Source organism: Vanessa tameamea, chromosome 7 (genome assembly GCF_037043105.1).
Source record: "Vanessa tameamea isolate UH-Manoa-2023 chromosome 7, ilVanTame1 primary haplotype, whole genome shotgun sequence".
NCBI classification, from domain to species: Eukaryota; Metazoa; Arthropoda; class Insecta; order Lepidoptera; family Nymphalidae; genus Vanessa; species Vanessa tameamea.
The window spans coordinates 9,336,345-9,354,793 of NC_087315.1; the positions used below are offsets into that span (position 1 = coordinate 9,336,345).

At 29.6% G+C, this 18,449-nt stretch overlaps 2 protein-coding genes across 3 annotated transcripts; one reads left to right on the plus strand and one right to left on the minus strand.

Annotated features, from left to right (window-relative positions):
• The first annotated feature begins 495 nt into the window (after window positions 1-495).
• On the plus strand, window positions 496-3,342 carry LOC113401187 (CDGSH iron-sulfur domain-containing protein 2 homolog). The gene is made up of 3 exons (XM_026640999.2): window positions 496-734; window positions 1,209-1,417; window positions 2,801-3,342. The coding sequence occupies exons 1-3, from the start codon at window positions 638-640 to the stop codon at window positions 2,891-2,893; spliced, it is 399 nt and encodes a 132-aa protein (XP_026496784.2). The 5' UTR covers window positions 496-637; the 3' UTR covers window positions 2,894-3,342.
• Window positions 3,343-3,809: 467 nt separating this feature from the next.
• Window positions 3,810-15,061, minus strand: LOC113401185 (uncharacterized). 2 transcript variants are annotated; one of them, XM_026640998.2, is made up of 7 exons: window positions 14,911-15,061; window positions 13,083-13,142; window positions 8,569-8,734; window positions 6,777-6,904; window positions 6,265-6,412; window positions 4,243-4,309; window positions 3,810-3,966 (listed from the first exon to the last, which is right to left on the minus strand). In XM_026640998.2, exons 2-7 carry the CDS (start codon window positions 13,126-13,128, stop codon window positions 3,961-3,963), a joined length of 561 nt encoding a protein of 186 aa, XP_026496783.2. In that variant the 5' UTR covers window positions 13,129-13,142; window positions 14,911-15,061; the 3' UTR covers window positions 3,810-3,960. The 2 variants fall into 2 exon arrangements, with proteins under 2 accessions (XP_026496783.2, XP_026496782.2); XM_026640997.2 differs by having other exon boundaries at window positions 6,265-6,415.
• Window positions 15,062-18,449: the final 3,388 nt, after the last annotated feature.

Consider the following 18,449-nt stretch of genomic DNA (forward strand, 5'->3'; position numbering starts at 1 on the left):
ATGTATTCACAGTTAAATCCAAAGGTCTGAAAAATTACATTTCTAAATTAAATATTAGTTTAGTACACTTTCGATTAGAAAGTGTTAATGTCCCTTAATGTGCAATCTCAGCAAAAAAAAATTCTTTATGCTGTTATTTATAATATACGTTTTAATTATTATAAGCTGTTTTATTATAGATTTCAATTCTAATTGGTGTACAACAATATATTATTGAGATATTTATTTATAGCTTTTTGCAGCACATAGCACTAGAAATTAAATTTATAATCGATTAGTGTATTCTTGTTTTTAAAACTAATCGACGCTTTGTAAGAATATATCAATTGTATGTCAAACAAAAGTCCTTCATATTATATTTTAAAAGCTTGGCACAGCAACAATTTTACTGCGCTTCTTTTGTATCGCTGTATGTAACAGTCTTATTATTTAACTCGTGACGGTGGTGTCGTCTATCTATGAAGTGTGTCACAGATTGTCAGTTGTCACTTGTCATTTAACTCATTGTCATTTGTTCATTATAATTTTATATTTTTCAGATATCGCTACTTAGTACTTAGTGCATGTTGGTCACGTCACTAATCTCGATACCCAATTGTTGTGTAACTTGTTTTTGAAAAGTTAATATTCTTTAATCATGTATATTGTGTCGAATGTAGTTAAAGTTACTATTCCTAACTATTTGGCAAGTTTACCTATCCCTGATTCCATAGGTGGCTGGTTTCGACTTGGTGGTAAGTGTATTTTCCACAAACGTCCGGCTAAATGTAACGATGAGCTCGTGGTGTTTTTTTTATATAAATATTAGGTCAATCAAATTTAGGTAGTTTTCTTTGTTACTTAATTACCTTTTTCTTTTAATATGGTTAGTAAACATTGTAAAATAAGGACTTTTACGGAATATATATATATATATATATATATTTAATTCTACTATACTTACTATATTTTTTTTATTAAAATTTAATCAATGTGAAATGACTAAAAAATATCTAATCAAGTACCATAAAATGTAATTAACTGTACAGTTACTTTTGTCAAGGCCAGTGACATACTTTCAAGTAATTGTGGTGTTATAACTTTATTCTTAGTAGCAATGTTAATAATTTATAGCATGCAATTTCGAAGTTTTCTTACTCTTTTCTTAATTAATAAATTATTTACTTTTATTATTTTTAGAATTTATAATAGTTTAATTTTACTTGCAGTGCGTGATTGGCTAGCATTAATTCCTCCAACTCTTGCTATTGGAGGTATTTCTTACTACTCTTATCAAACTATTAAAAAGGCAAATGAAGCTGGCAATGGGCAAATTAACCCGAGCATCAGGAAGGATATAAACAAAGTTGTGGATTTCATTGACATTGAAGATATTACGGAGAAGGCATCTTTGTGTAGATGTTGGAGGAGCAAGAACGTAAGTATATAATTATATATTTGGAAACATATCCTGATGACAAATTTTATACATTCAAACATATCCAGGTCATAGTTTAATTTCTTCTAAATTAATATCTACCCTTATGTGAGAAGGCATATATACTGCATACATAACCTAATTTTATCTAGTCTTAAAAAAAGTGAACTGATGTATGGGTAATAAGATATAAGCTTGAGGTTGATTTAAAAAAAAACATAGTGCAACATTATTAATTATCACAGATTTTCTTTCCAGTGACACCAATTCTTACGTTTTCAAACAAAATAGTGGGAAAATGCATGCAATTGCATTCCATTGTATATTGTTTTAGCTTTATTTTATTATTATAGCCATATATCAGTATGCTTTTACTTTTACATTGGTAGCTTTACGTTTAATATATAATAATATATATACATATTTTTTATGTCATTTGAAAGGAGGACATTTGACTCCTTTCTTAGTATAAATTTTGTAATGTAATAAAATTATACTAAATGTGGAAGAAAGAAGCATCCTCACTTTCTAGTTAACATTTAATGTTGTGTACATATTTCCTCTCGCTTTGCTTTGCTTGAAATTATATTAAAAGCGGGACAGAAGTGTGGAACTGTGTGCACTATATGATTTGACCAATGAGTTTCATGGTGATTGGTGGATGATTAACCTACAGATTTTACCAATACATTTTCTGAGAGAACATAATGTTAATGTAGCTTTAATAAGATTAAAAGAACACATTTAAAAGTAAAGTAAAGGCCTCCTCTCCCTTTCGAGGAGAAGGCTTGGAGCTTACTCAACCATGATGCTCCATGCGGGTTGGTCCATACATGTGGCAGATTCTCATCCAGGGTTCCACACAATGTTTTATTACACTGTCAAGCATACAATTAATGATAAACACGAATTAAGCACATTATCTGCCATCATGCCTACATAATATACATGAGCACTGTAAAGCTTGCTTGTTTTTTTAAGTGAGTTTTCTAATAATTGGCCAATTATATCTTTGAATTATTTCATTATCTGTATATATTTATTTTCTTAAATAAACATAAAAAACATAAGGCCAAGTATCAATGACAGTACTGGAAAATATTTTATTAATTCAGATTTTTTTAATGCAATTTCTTAGGAAATTTGTTATAAGTAGTTAGTTCATACGATAAATGTTATCTCATTATGTCAATCTTCATATTTTGTTTCTGATAAATTATTTGTTATCTATACAATCTTGTGGTTGTGTTTATTTTAGTTAACCCCAATGTTTCGAAACTGAATTGCATATGTAATTAGTAAGCTTTATTATGTGAAAACGGTATTAATAATCATTTCATATACCATAAAAGTGAGATAACTATATGTAAAAAATTGTTTCAGTGGCCATATTGTGATGGAGCTCATGGTGCTCATAACAAAGCTACTGGCGATAACACTGGACCAGTGGTTATAAGACATAAGGAAAATAAGTAATTGATGTATCGTAGTGTTTTGTGGTTCGGTGGAGAAACAGAAAAAGTGATCAAAACAGCACACTCGGAATAATTACTTTTTAAGAGCATTTATTAAAAAATATTATTCATAAACTAATTTATATTTCAGTGTAAAAGACAGGTCAATATTCTAAAAGTTTTTAATATTTTTATATATTATCTGCTTTCATGAAATTTGTCAAATTTAACATAACCAAGATGTGTGTAGTTAGACATAGGAAAAATGATGATGATATAAACTAACATTCTTATGAATGAATTTATAAATATTTATAAAAAATAGGACAAATCAGAGTTGTAAGACAATATAACTTTTAAAAATTGCTTCAAAGTGGTTTTGTTATGTAATGCGTTTTTAATATTAAGTATTATTGTTACCAGTTTTAAATGAACAATCACAATAAAGTTTTGCATTTCTATTGCTTTTAATTATTTTTTTTATAAACTCTTACACAAAATTAAGAAAGTATGGAAAAATCATCCCTTATTACCTTAGCATTAATCACATCACAGACTTGTTTCGTTCTAAATTATAAATAAATTACAATTATAACCACATGCCAATCATAAAAAAACCCAACATGACCAACTCTATAATTATGATAATTACAAATATATGGCACAGGTTCTTTTTATATTTTTTTACATAAATATTTTCAATACTATTTATATTATATAATTTAATATATAACTCATTTTTTCATATAAGAAAGAATATTTAGTGAATCTTTTTACTTAAAAAAAAAATATATAACACAAAACATTAAAAAAATTACCCAAAAATGCAATATAAATAAATATTTATCATATGTAGGTTCTTGAAGAACATTTAAATAGTTATACACATCATTATCAATAGTTATCACATACATAGATCGCAAGATATGTGGCTCAAATATTAGGTCATACATCTAAAATATTATCTTTCTTAATCAAATTCAGTCTTGTTATTTTAAAAACTCTTATATAACTTCGTGGCTCGATACATTTACGTCAATACTTGATTTGACAAAAATATGTAAAGTATTGAAAGAACGAACGTAGTCTTCACAACTGAAAAAAAAAAGTTCAAAGTTATCTATATGTAACTTATTTATAGTAAACTATATTATATTTATTATGATTTTGTTTTATGGAACGTTAACATTAGCTTATTCTTTACACATTAAATTGTATTATTATTATTAGGGGAACAACCTTGCAATCTATATTAGAAGTAATCATATTTTACTGTTTGTGTTACTGAAGATATTTTCCACAGATAATTAGAATTGTTCAAAATTGTAATTTAATGTGTTTTTGAAATAAAAAAAAAATTGATTATATTACCTCAATTCTTGTTTCAGCGACAATTTCTTCATTTCGTAAGAGTTCGTGCTTTAATCCATTTTTCTTCCTGAAATATATTTTGGAGCATTAAGTTTTGGGTATATAAAGGTGATTTTTTAGAGGCGGAGAACTTTAAATTGTCAGAAAAAAACACATTTAATCTTCATGAAGATTATTATTTGACAGATAATTTATGGCATTTATTTTTTAATATGACTTGGGGCATTCGGCTCCTGCAATTGGCGCGTACTGTGGCTTAATCTGTAAGATCATATCCTAATATCATAAGTGAATTTTGGCAAAAATAGAATGAGGGTTAGAGAGTGTAGGTATGAGTATACAAACTGACTAATTCAGTATTATTGTTATTGCGGGGGTTCGTTCGTGGATAGAGCAAATATTGTATTACTGTTATGAAGTGTAATAAATAAATAATATATTACTGATAATACTAAGTTCCACTTTTTGGCCAAACTTATTTATAATTTTATTGGTGACATTTAATAAGTAGATTTCCTGAAATTTACGATTGATGCAGTATATTTAAAATACAGTAGATAATCAGATCATCCGGTACGGTATAAGAAACAAGCCGAGTAAGCGAAAGGCAATAATTTAATCATGCGGTCCGATAGACATATACAGATGTAAAATAGCTAGGTGGATGATGCAAATGTGCCACTTGCTCTTGTCACTAGTATTTAAGTGGTTACTCAATGGCGCTGTAAGAAATATTAACTATTTCTTATATCACTAGTGTGCCTTTATCCTAGGGAGCTAAGATGTTACAATAGGTACTAAATGTTACTGTTTGGCGGCAGAATATCTAGTGAGTGGGTGGTACCTACCCGGGCGGCTTGCACAAAGCCCTACCACAAAGTTAGATACTTTAATATTATGCTTACTAACTACAAGCACAATTGACATAACGTCTTAGTTCCCGAGGTTGGCAGCTCCTTGGCAATGTTTTATTGAAGGACAAACAAATAAAGAAAAAACTTATTTTTATGGGCGCACCTCTCGGCCGTACGCAGAACAAATCACCAAAATTTTATCATATTTGGATGTATGGAATACATAGAACATTCCTAAACTTACAAACTCATTTTTATTTACTAAGATATATTTATAGATTATGACTTAAAAAATCCGTGTCGTCATAACTCATAAGAATTATTTATTAACATAAAAAAATCCAAAGTTAAAAAGCAAAGATTTATTACCTAGTCGTCGTCCCTATATCTTTAAACAGACAGACAATACATGTTTATTTTATTATTGCTAAAGAATTTAAATAATATGAAAATATTCTTTGTTCAAGTAGACTCTTAAAAGCACTTTTGAATTGCCATGTTACTGAAATTACTTGAATACGTAACTATAAATCGTAAATATAATATAACCTGTTTGAAATGTACAATGTACAGAGAATAAAACTCTTTTTCTCAAATAAATAGCACAAAGACATATTATTTTATCGTAGGAGTATGTATATTACGAAAGAAAAGTGTCAGGACGTTTGGTTTCCACTTGTGCACTTCACAATGCGTTTCCGTCCCACTTGACCGCTTCCTACGCAGCTCGGCAGCTCGCGGGAATGTATCAAATTACCTCACACAATGTTTGAGCTGTGACTTCGTGCTCGCCGGGAACCCACTAAATAAATATTCTACCCAAAGGTTAATAAAAGACTTAAAAATGTGGACCCCTGTAGCGAATTGTAGCGTTGTGTTTTATTTGTGTAGGTTGATAAAATTGATTAAAGTTAAGAGATATAAATTTTAGTTACAAGCGTTGTACGTTATCAAGAGATTATTGATAGGATATTTTTCCACTATGGTTCAATTTTCCGTTTTATTACGCGAATCTACAGTACTGTACTCATACTTATTATGCGAATAGGTCATAAAGGAGATCAACAAGTAGGATTATTTTATGCCAGAAATATAAGTGTGCTAGGCACAGTCAGAATAAATATTCTCTAAAAAAACCTATAATATATTATAATTTCCTAAGACTTACAAGTATATCCGTCTCCATACAATAAGGGCAGAGTAAGCGAGAACGACGATGCTGCAGGTAACCGCAACCATAATGCCTGCAGCGGTGCCGACGGGCTCGCCACGTGTCCCCGCGTATCGTCTCTGAGAATCCTTGCGCACTGGTTCCTCTGCTATAGATATTATACAAGAACACGTAATATAATTATAGTTTATTAACAACTAAATATTAAAATATAGATAATTGCATAAAATTATTTAAGACTGGTTTCTTTTAATGTTACTTTGTGAATAAGTAATAAGTGGATTAATATTTAGGACGGGAAAAATCTTTCAAGCAGGCAAAAATCGATATATACTCTAAAAATGGTAGGATGACTGTTGAATCTTGAAATAAATGAAGAAATTGATTTTTTAATTTTTTCTACCTTAATGAATATATATGTCTACCTGTCGTCATCTTTAGTCATAATTCATATATGACTCTTGGTATGTCTCAGTTACTTTTAACATTGATTTTTAGAAACAACGAACCTTGAAGGAACTCAGCTTGAGAATCAGGTACAACCGGCACGTCAACTTTACCGTCTTCAGCATCTTCTGGGAATGTTGGTAAAGCGGGGGTGTCGTCTTTTGAGTGCAACATGTCGAATACTTCGGACCTGATGAAATTGAGAAAAAAAATTTCATTGAACTATTTAGTCGAGTTAGTAAAAAAGTGTCTGTGGTGGAAAAAAATAAATTTTACTTATTTAATTCAAAGATTAAAAAAAATACAGGCCGGTTGAGAGTATTTTAACTTATATTATTGTCTAACAGCTATTCACGAAATAATCTAAACAATTCATGCAAGGGATAATATATATATAGGAAGTGTTTACGCCAACGTATATATCCCTCTATTCCTTTTTAATGACCGCCATCAAAAACGCGTAGACTAGACCAACGCTTTTACCACAATACCTTCTAAGAATTTCGAGACAAAAACTTTTTTAGACTGACACTGAATTCCCACGCGAGAATCCCGATATTGTGCGTAGCCTTACAAGTGAGACACTGGAGTCTAGACTAACAAGGCGATTAAAGTTTATTATAGTAACTGGCTGTCGTTTTGTACTACATGTTATAAGATAATAGAACCACGTGTGATTACGTTACAAGTCTGCTTTAAGCTTAAAAAAAATACAGAGAAATTTTAAATCATTACCTAGGAAGCATCAACATTACCAAAATTGTACGTAAAAGATATATATATATATATTGGATTATATACAGGACAACTTTCTAGTGTTCAATTATTTACTCGGTGTAGATTTATTATATCGACATTCCTATGTATAAGTCTTCAAGTACGACCACATATTTATCACATTTGCTGTGAATATATACATTTTGTACAATTTAACTTACAACAAAAAAAACGTTCGTATAAATTAAATTTTCCAGTCCCACGGTTTTTAATGTTCTAATGATTCACTGTTAGTTGTTACTAACACTTCGATGTTAGGTGTGCTGTACCGTTCTAAGTCTCATGTTAATCTCCAGTGTCTAATTTAGGTTATAAGGGTATTGTGAATAGATATTTTGTATCTAGAAACTATTTTCCTAATGCATATATATAGTAAAAAATTTAGTAATAATTTGGTGCACTCTTACCAAAGTTATTTTTAACCAGCTGTGCCCGCGACTTCTTGTGCGTTGTTAGAATTTAAGTTATTTGGATATTGTAGCGTGATTTTATTTTTATTCTATATATAATTCTAAAACAAAAGTAGCCTAAGTTACTCCTTATTACATCCACTATCTGCCAGTGAAAGTCCCGTCGAAATCGGTTCAGCCGTTCCAAAGATTAGCCGGAACAAACAGACAGACAGACAAAAATTGTAAAAAATGTTATTTTGGTATATGTACCGTGTCTGCATCCATATGCATTTAGTAAAAATGGGTTATTTTAATATTACAAACAGACACTCTATTATATGTATAGATAAATTAAAGTTTCACTTCAAAGTCTAAAGTTTCCCGGGTTTTGGCTTTGCATTAATATCTATAGTGTAGGTACAGTGGGTACTAACCACTTATTAGTCATTCTACCAAACATGTCTATTGAGTTAAAATAAGTTAGTGTCATTACAGGAGCAAGGTTCATAGCATCTTTGATGTCATGGATATGGTGGTTGACAGGCTATAGACTGTGTAAACAGTTGTTTACATTTTATGCAGCATCAGCGTTTATCGATGTGGTCACACTGGATTCAGTAACGTATTTATTGATTGACTATTAAATATATAATATTATTTATATCCTAGTTTTGTCTACAGTTACCTGCTCACTCCATCTTTGTCGTCAACTAGAAGCTTCAAGAGCGTTGCATTTGCCTCCAAAGTCTTGTATCGGCTGTTGTCTTCTACCTCTTTCAATAAGCTAGGTGGTGTTGCATCTTGTGTTATCGTGTCTTGCAACGAGTTTTGACTCTGGCATGGTGCTGTTCCTATAACATTATTTTTTACTATCATAACCAAGTCTAAGTAACGAAATATTTAAAAGTACCCTAAACTTTGTTAATGTTATAATTTATTTAAAGTAAGATTCAGTAAAGTGCTCGATCCACTTAAGTACAAAAATATTATTTATATCGAAGAATCAAACATTTCAATAAGTAGGTCATGCATATCTCCACTGTGCGCTTAACGGTTCTTCAAGCCCAGTCCTCTCGAATCTTATGAAAATTTGAATTTACGTTTTAACGCGGACGAGTTAAAAGATATGACTCATCAGTAAGCAAAGATCTAAGATACGGTAACCTCATAATTTTGAAGTGAAAGTAACTCAGCTAGACAAATCTACACCATAGTTATTTTATTTATGACCGATGCTTAGTGTCCCACCGCCTATTGTCGTGACAGTGTATATATAATGTACGATTAGTGCTAATTAGTCGAATAAATAACCTTATTTAATTCGTAATGAGTTTGAAGAAGTCCGTTAGTTGTATATAGGTCCTCTACTTTTATATTATTTTGTTAATCTTACCCTTCATGAAAATAATGAATACATAGTTGTTTCATTAAATATAATTAAGAACTTATTATTATTATATATGAGAAATTGTATTGACGCTTTTCGCTTAATTTAATTCGATTAGCTGGAAGAGTAATAATAATATATTCAATTAATATTCAAATAGTATCTATTTCAGACTAATGAGCGTTTTATATTATTTTAATGATTATATAAATTAAAAAAATATACATAACAATATCCATCCTATTTCATACATTAAATTTCAACGGCGTTCTTTGTTGGGGATTTAATAGTTGTTTAAATTATAAAAAGGCTTTGTATTAAACGAGATGAGCATAAATAGCAGCGTTATTTCTTTTTGTCCCGTTTGTTGCACGCGGCAGCTGCCGGAAAAACGACCATTGGAGTTTCCGTGCGCAATCCGATTAAAATCAGATTATATACAACCCGATGCAGTTTCAATTACGATATACCTTAAAAGTACTCACAACATAATGAATCTGTAATGTATTCCATTTTTAGTCGCTATTGCAAATTAAACTTTTTTAAATCATAAAATGTTACTTTTAACAATTTCCAACTATGCCCATTAAATTTTCTGGTAAATACTACAATGCTTACTATATCAGTTTATAAATTATTTTGTACTAGCGCAGGTTTCCCTTTTTTGTCATACCTTCTTCGTGTGATCAAGCTTGAAGAGTATGTAATAGTTAGAAGACTGGTTTACTTTACAAATATTTCGAAACACGTGCATTTAAAACGTTTTAAAAATCATCCTTATCCGCTTGTGAATTGGTTAAGTGCTCACTTATCTTGAATTGTTCAAATAGCCATGTCGTTACTGACGCGTCATAAACGTTAAATTAGGCATGTTACAATGATACCTAAAAAAACCCTTTTTTAGTAATATTAGGTAGGATTTTTTTTATTGACTAATCGTGTAACTATCTACGTTTTTTTACATATAAACGCAGAACCATTAATTTCTTTAACTATAAATATCCTAGCCTTGTTCGAAAGTGTATAGACTTTCAGGTTTGTGCTCAACTAAGTGAATTCAAACCAGTTGCAAGTTTGATACACTCACAGAACAATTAATGGATATTCGAAATGGCATCAAAATTAAAAGAACTTAATTAATTAAATTTTAATTCAATATAGATCTGATACAATATTTACTATTGTAAGATATTATATGTAGATGTATATAAATTGTATAATAGTTTTTACATTTTCTGCATCGTAAGTGCCACCTCTATTAAGTTTATTGTTCTAAGGATAAGCTGCAGTCAAACTATACTAAGATATACGTGTGTAATATATTGGCATCGAAAGTGGCCAAGATTTCTCGTCGGGCCAACATTTTTTCCACTTAAAAGTACACAGGGTCGGCCTTACTTATGTTATATGTATGAGAACTCTCACGTGCGAAGGAGAAAGGTAACTCATGTAGCTTTGCGAACAATAATGACTGATTGGTCTTTTTATCGTTTAGCGAGATTATTAGATTGCAACTAAATGTACTGAATAGCGATCTTAAAACTTTCTCATTTTAATGCTTACAATAATTACACGTCCATTTAACAAATATTTATACGACATAACCAAGACTATGAAAAAACTACATATGTATAGTATATTTATGTGAGTTCATTTATCACTAGAGAATCGAAGGCGACTATGACCACTCACTTTCAGTCACGTATAAGCACTCATTTAGGACACGAGAACCTTGGTGATGTTGGTGATAGGCAAAGCTAGTAAGTAGACAGCTCAAATTGTCATATATATTATGTTCTGAAACGTTTTTGTATACGTACGGATTCAACGTATGTACAATAAATAGGTAACTTCAAAGTTCAATTATAGTTTTTGCAAAAATACAATTATTTTATTTCAATAAAATAGACTGTATCATTAATAATTTATCGTCTTATAGTCAAGTGATCATCTTTCTAAAGGTAAAATAATACGGAGCCGACGCTGCGAAAGGTCATACTAAGGTAAATGAGTAACATAACATGTTGTCTTCTTGGACGTACTTACTCATATGAGTCACTAGACTACGTGTAAATTAATAAAAAAATACGATAGACGCGTTCAGAAATAACACTTAATCATTACAAGCAATATTTTAAACCCCGATATATTTCTGTCAACATTTATGAATCGCCGAAATCATTCTGAGTCAACCACGATCTCACCTGGTTCTAAGAACATGTTGTGATTATCATTAAGTTGCAATTAGATTGTACCGATGACCCGCTGTGAATAATGATGTCGCTTCTTAGTCGGAAAATTGCTTTGTTGAACGGGATGTGATATAACAAGTAGCTGCTAGCTAATAAATATTAAAAGGAAAATCATTGAGTGTTCAGAATGAATAATTTTCATTCATAATAATGGACTCACAATTATATGTAAAATTCCTTTTGACGTAGATAGCTATTAATCAGGCCGCTTAGGAATATAATACAATTTCAAACTTGTAGATAGAGCATGTAGAAAAACTTGTGGATACAGTAAGTCATTCAATAGACTTATTGTTCTTAATAATGATAAAGATTGGTCTTATTATAACGATTTTTAATTATATAACCGTAACAACTGAATTTGTATACGTTTGTTGGTATAATTAAATTACATTATTGATTTTAGAGTTAGAATAATTGTAAATAGCATGTTTAAACGTGTTAAACTCTAGCTTGAATTTGGTTCAAAAACATTTTTATATATTTTAATGACTCGGAGGAATATTTTTATGAGATATATATAGATACCTAATACCTAACCTAACTTAAAATTAAACTTAAGCACTCAAGTATGACTTAAATACAATATAAAGGGGAAAGACTTAATAAGAAAATTATTACTAATTCTAAACTATGTTTTTTATATTCCAAAGTTAAGATATTTGCTTACTGTACAAGTACTAATGTGTTAATGTTAAAGCACACCAATTTGTGTTGTTTAAGTTATTAGGAGGTTTCTTTCAGGTAACCTTGAAAAATTTTGTACAGTTTATTATTTCATATGTAATTATTTCTTGTTTATAGCTTAGCTGTAGAAATTCAATAAAAACAATAATTGTATTTCTGTTTATTCACTATATAGGTTATTATTATAACAGAGTTATTCGGTATAAACGAGACTCTTACACAGCCTTCGAAATATTGTCAAGACAATGAGACTAGGTACTTTTCCGCGGGCAATGATATTTAGACACAGACAATTTTACTGTTTTTTACTAATTGGATATATCCTAATTGAGAGTAATTTAATTACTCTATTACAGATGTCCCACTGCTGAGTAACGGATACCTTTTTTATTAAAAGACAAAGAATTGTTTTTTTTTTTTAATTAAACTGAAGCAATCAATCTGCAACAGCCAACTTTCTTGCTAGATTAAATTAAGTGAATATTTCTTTTTTACAATGTTGGGTACTGGTACTTCTAAGTTGCGAAGATTAAATCAGCAATGGGAAGTCATTAAATTTTATTAACTATTGACATGCAATCGATTTATTGTAAACAGCTTGCGAGAAATTCGTGGGACTCCGTTTTATTATAAATGAAAGTTAACAGGTGGCTTAGAATTGAGTGCATTAAATTACAAGATTTAATAATTAACATTCATGAATATGGTGTATACTTAAATGGAGATGCGATATTTTTGAAGAATATTGTTTTGTATCACTGTATTGTTGTGTAATTCGTTCTAAAAAACATTAAAACACATACGTCATTAAAACATAATTACAATACTGAGGTTAAATAAGATTATTATCAAAGGAAAAATTACTTGACTCACCTAAAGCAGCCGCAACCACCAAATACAAGAACTGGTACTGGGCCATGAGTCACGGAGGACCTGAGAACACAAAGACGTGATTAAAACGAACCCGTTTACTATTTATTAATTAAAGTTTCGTACTTCAAGTATATGTTGAAATAAAGCGTAGTTAATTTCATGTTAGATATTGAAACAATAGTCACAATAGTTTGAGAATTGTTGATTCAAGTCTACGATAAGACCAAGTTTTAATATTAATTCTTAAATATCAAATACTCGTAACAAATAGTTATAGTAGATACTTTGAAAATCACGTTGCAAATCGACTCTTTTTACTATCGTTAAAAGATAATTTACTTTAATGTAGGTGGATATGTTATTTCACTTGACTAGCGCTGTTTTTTATTATTAAAAATAAATTCAATCTTGTTTTTTTTTACGATCATAATTTATAATTGTTAATGGCTAGCTTAAGGGCACGGCCTCGAACATCGTAGTTTTTTAGTTTTTTTACTTAGTCCTAATACTATATTTATCGGTTACTTTGAGTAATTTATTACTATTTGTTATGGAATCATCGTAGCGAAATACAATACATCCTTTTACAATATTCCTTTTAAAGCTTTTAAACACACAAAGTTTCATCAAAATCGGTACGATAGTTTTTTCGATCCTTTACATTGTTCCTACATCATAGATGAATCTCTTATAAATAAACTGTATTATTAACATAAAAAATTAAACCTTTTGTATTGTTGTCGCTATTGTATTTCATTATTTTGAAATGTATGTTTTACGTTATAATTACCAATAAGCATATAACAATAAATAATCTGGGCTTAAATGTCAACTGAGTTACCACTTTATCAAAAACATGATAAGCAATTACATCCTACCTAGACACATATGTACTACCTATATCTTACATAAAACTTGTCTTATATTTAAAATAATTTGCCTCTTCTCAGTTATCAGATAGTAGTATCAGCTGTGGTTGGACAATTGCCCGGTACATATGAAGATAAGCGAATGTAATACTTATATTGATAATAATTAATAGGTATACAAATATCATGTCATCGCATGAATATTTTACAACAATACAAACAAACGATAAGCAAATTATTTTATTTTATAATTAAAATACTACACTTGTTTGTTATAAAAAATAAAACAGAATATCACGATATGTTGTTTACAAATAACAAGAACAATTTAAGTATAATTGTTTGAATTTTTGATTAAAAATTAAAGATATATTTACATTATACAAACACTGAATTGTGTATAGTAGTAAATGTTTGAATTTACCTGGCTTAACTAAAGCGGATATAAAATATAAACGTAATGAAAAATTTTATGTGCGGTAACATTTCTGGAGTAAAAAATAAATTTTACCTTAAAAATGAGAAATTTATTGCATAATTACAGTAAAAGGACCCAATACAAAGAAGTTGAATTCAATAATAAGGCATAATAATGTTACCTTGAGAAGGGTAACTCAGAATAAACATAGATTGATAGAAATAACACAGATCGGAAAACAAAGGGCAAAAAACTCTATCGTTTACTTTTTAATTTTTATCCTAATATATTTTATCACTTAACTCTAACACTTTATATATTTTATTAATAAAAAACTATTCGTAAAAAATGCGTACTATTATTAAACTAAATATTAGTTCGTGTCTGTATCCCACATTACATTTAAATATAGGATTTGTGATTTAAAATTGAAATTACAATTTATTCATGAATTAAATTGATGAAAATAGCAACCAATATTCACCGTGATTAACTTTCGTGATAACAGGAACTAGTTGTTATAATGAAGTACTAAAAATACCTGGACGCGTCGGGTTTGATCTCCAATGTTCACTTTTTAACTCAATTTAATCTCCACTTGCTTTGTCACTATTCGATCCGGTTTGACCACGGGTGCACAGTGCGTGCGCGTACGTCGGGCTCTTGCGGCATTCTGCGCTCGCGCACCCGTTGGGGCAGTGCCGCTGACCTCCCCGATGCAGGAAGTTCACGAAAAATCTTATTGTATAATGGATGCGGTACAATCTTTCACGTTTCAATGAAAAATTATTACGCTACATTACGATAATTAGATATCTGCTATAGTTCCTGTTTGCCTGATTCATTGATGAATAAGAAATTATATAAAAACAATGGATTTTTATGAAAAATGTCGATGTTTATTTAAGCAAGATCTCACGCAATTTGTAAATTTTAATGAAAATTCAAAAGTATGCATGTATAAAATAATAATAGGTAAAGAGAAGAATCAATCTTCTCGATGCACTGAGGTCTTAACTTTTGCGATATTTGAATAGCTCACAATTAGACGATAAAAAGATAATCTCTACCACTCTACACGTGTACTTATATTAATATTAGTATCTGCCAACATCTGCTATACAAGTCTTTGACTCACATAGAACGTGTCGATACCACAATGTTTACGTCTCTGTATTCCTGGGTATAAATAACCTAGGGCGAGGTTAGCCGATGTAGAATCAAGAATATGCTAAATTTATTTATCATCTTAGGGAGTTCTTTAGATACGGACACTAATAGAAATGAACTATTTTTAATTTATTTAAAATATACATTGTATATGTATTTATGTAATTACTTATTATTATTATCCTGTTTAGTTAAAGGAAATTTGGTATAAAATGAAGTTCTCAAATTTTGTAGTTTATTTTATAAGCCGTTTACACTGGTTTTCTAAAATAAATTGTGAAACAGGTTTTATATGTATTTACAGCATTTTTTTCTTATTCTTGAAATAAAACATAGCAAGTTACAGGTTAATAAAAATTATGGTATAAATTAAGTTATATTAAAAATATATAAAATACAACATAAAAATATGTTTATAAGATAGTGAACGTTTAGTTTAGTCTATATTCAATGCCGTTCAAAATTTTAATAAAGTCTGTGCGTTTTCATTACTTCATGTGTTAGTGTGACCTCTCAGGAATTGAACTCTGCCCTAAGCGTCGCTGCTACATTTTCTGCACCTACGCTTCGTACTGTGCAAATACAATAGGTATACTTATTACGCCCGTACCACGTTATAGAAGTACTATTCATATATGTAAATGCCATGAAAAGAGAAGTTTTGTTTATTTCAAATCAAATAATTGATTTATGTAAAACAAATATATATATATTGATATATATTGATTATAGAACATTGTTTCCAGGTTACCAAATTTTATGTTAATAAAGAAAATATTTTATAAATTGTATATTTAATGAGATTAGATAACAACGTCAACAGAGGTTATATTTCCGGTTTGCGATTTCGTAATGAACGCTGATTAAACTACAACAAACGACTTAAAGCAAAGGCATAAGGTAATTTATGATAGAAAAACTCAATGGTTTTCTATTGGCCAGACTCGGGATTTAAAAACAGGAACTCGGGATCAACCTTACAGTTACAAGCTAGTCACGAGAAAACTAGAACGAACCAGAAGGAAAATCTCTAAAATTAAAATTTACACAATTTCTATTGATAATATTGTATAAAAGTAATATATATTTTGTTTCATCAATATCAGTATTTATTATTAATATAATATTTACATAATAATCGTATTTTCTTTATAAATTTTATTTGTGGCAATCTTCAAATAAATTTTTGACTATTTGATGTTATTGTAAACTAAACTGTCATCAACAGTATAAACTTATAACTACTGCAATATTATGTTTTGTAAATTTGTGAAAAATATAAACATTTATAGATAATGTAATAGTACGTACCGTCATTTAACAAATAATTTTTAAAAAAAAAAACAGAAAAATGTATTGAAACGAAAAGAAAATGCGTTGGCGTCTGTTTGAAAGTCGCTATATAGACACCGGTTTATATGCGGCCACTGCTCAGGAATTGAAGACAAAGGAATTAGAAGTCCAGCTTAGAGAAGAAGAAGTTAATAAAAAATCCAAACAATTGGAAAAAAGGATTGATGAATTGAAAAAACGGTCTGAACATAAGGCTAAGAAGGATTTAGCAGCAGCAGCCAAATTAGAACAAGCCCGTAAAAATTTATTAAAAGTCCTCTACAGCAATAAAAAATGTAATAAATGTAAAAAATGTCATAAAAATGAAAAGAAAAATCGAGACAATTCGAAAAAAAAGTCAGAAAATACAAAACAAGCTGGAATAGATGTTTTACATAATTTCTTTGACAAATATTTTAAAATGGAAAAAAAAGTTAATAATTTGATGAAGATAAATAGTCAAGATTTTATAGATCATTTAAAACGGATACTTTTGCAGCCTTATACTAATTCATATCCATCTTATAAAAAGTCCAATAACTACAAAAGAAACAGATGGGATCCATCTATGGATGATTGTTACTTGATGTCTTTACGAAAAACTCCACAACTATGGATATACCACCAATGGCCTCGGTTTTATCCGCAGTATTTAAGTGTGCGAGCTCAGTGCAAAAACTGTGGATTTTTATTCATGATTTTATTTAGCTTCTTGTTATGGGTACCTTGCTTTATTTGTTTAGAATTATGTGAATGTTTAATTTGTTGCTGCTGCTCTGATTGTTAATGAAATATGGTTCACAGAAAATGAAAACGTCAATGCTTAAAACATATTTATTATTTTGTAAATATTCGTTATGTTCACACTATTTGCATTATAGTCTGTTAAAATAAAAAAAAAGAAGTATCGAGCTAGATACAGCGTTTTACCGCACTTGACATTACATCAAAAATAAATGTCATTTGGATCTATACATTTTTTATAGTTGTATTATTTATCTAGAATTTTCGATTACTATAAGATAAGAAAAATATATTTCTATTTATAATCATATATTTAACGTGTTTTAACCAATTTAGCGAAATACTTTTACAAGAAATATGGAGCATGATTGTGTGGCTTTTCATAGATTACGACTATTAAATTTTAATAGACGTAGTGACCATTATTGTCGAAATTGTGATGAAATAAAAGAATACCATGACCACGAGGAAAAACAGAGTAGTCTTGAAACAAAAAGGAAACTTATGACAAATTGCTCATGTGGCAAAAGTTCAAAATGTGTAAAAAGTACTTCACAAGTATTTTTACAAAAAAGGCTTAGGTCACCTCTTACAATGACAAATTGTCCATCAAAAAAGTTATCCTTTGGTAAGTAGAATAAAATAATACTTCTCACCTAATCTTCTACTATTTTTGTAGTGTAAAAATATTACAATGTTAAAATCCTTTTCTTTACAAACAAATTTGTTTTATATTAGACTAGATATTACCTACGGCATCGTTCCTATGATTTTTCGGAATAAAGTCTAAGCCACTCTCTGACGCACAAACTATCCAAAGAACTGACTGTAAAC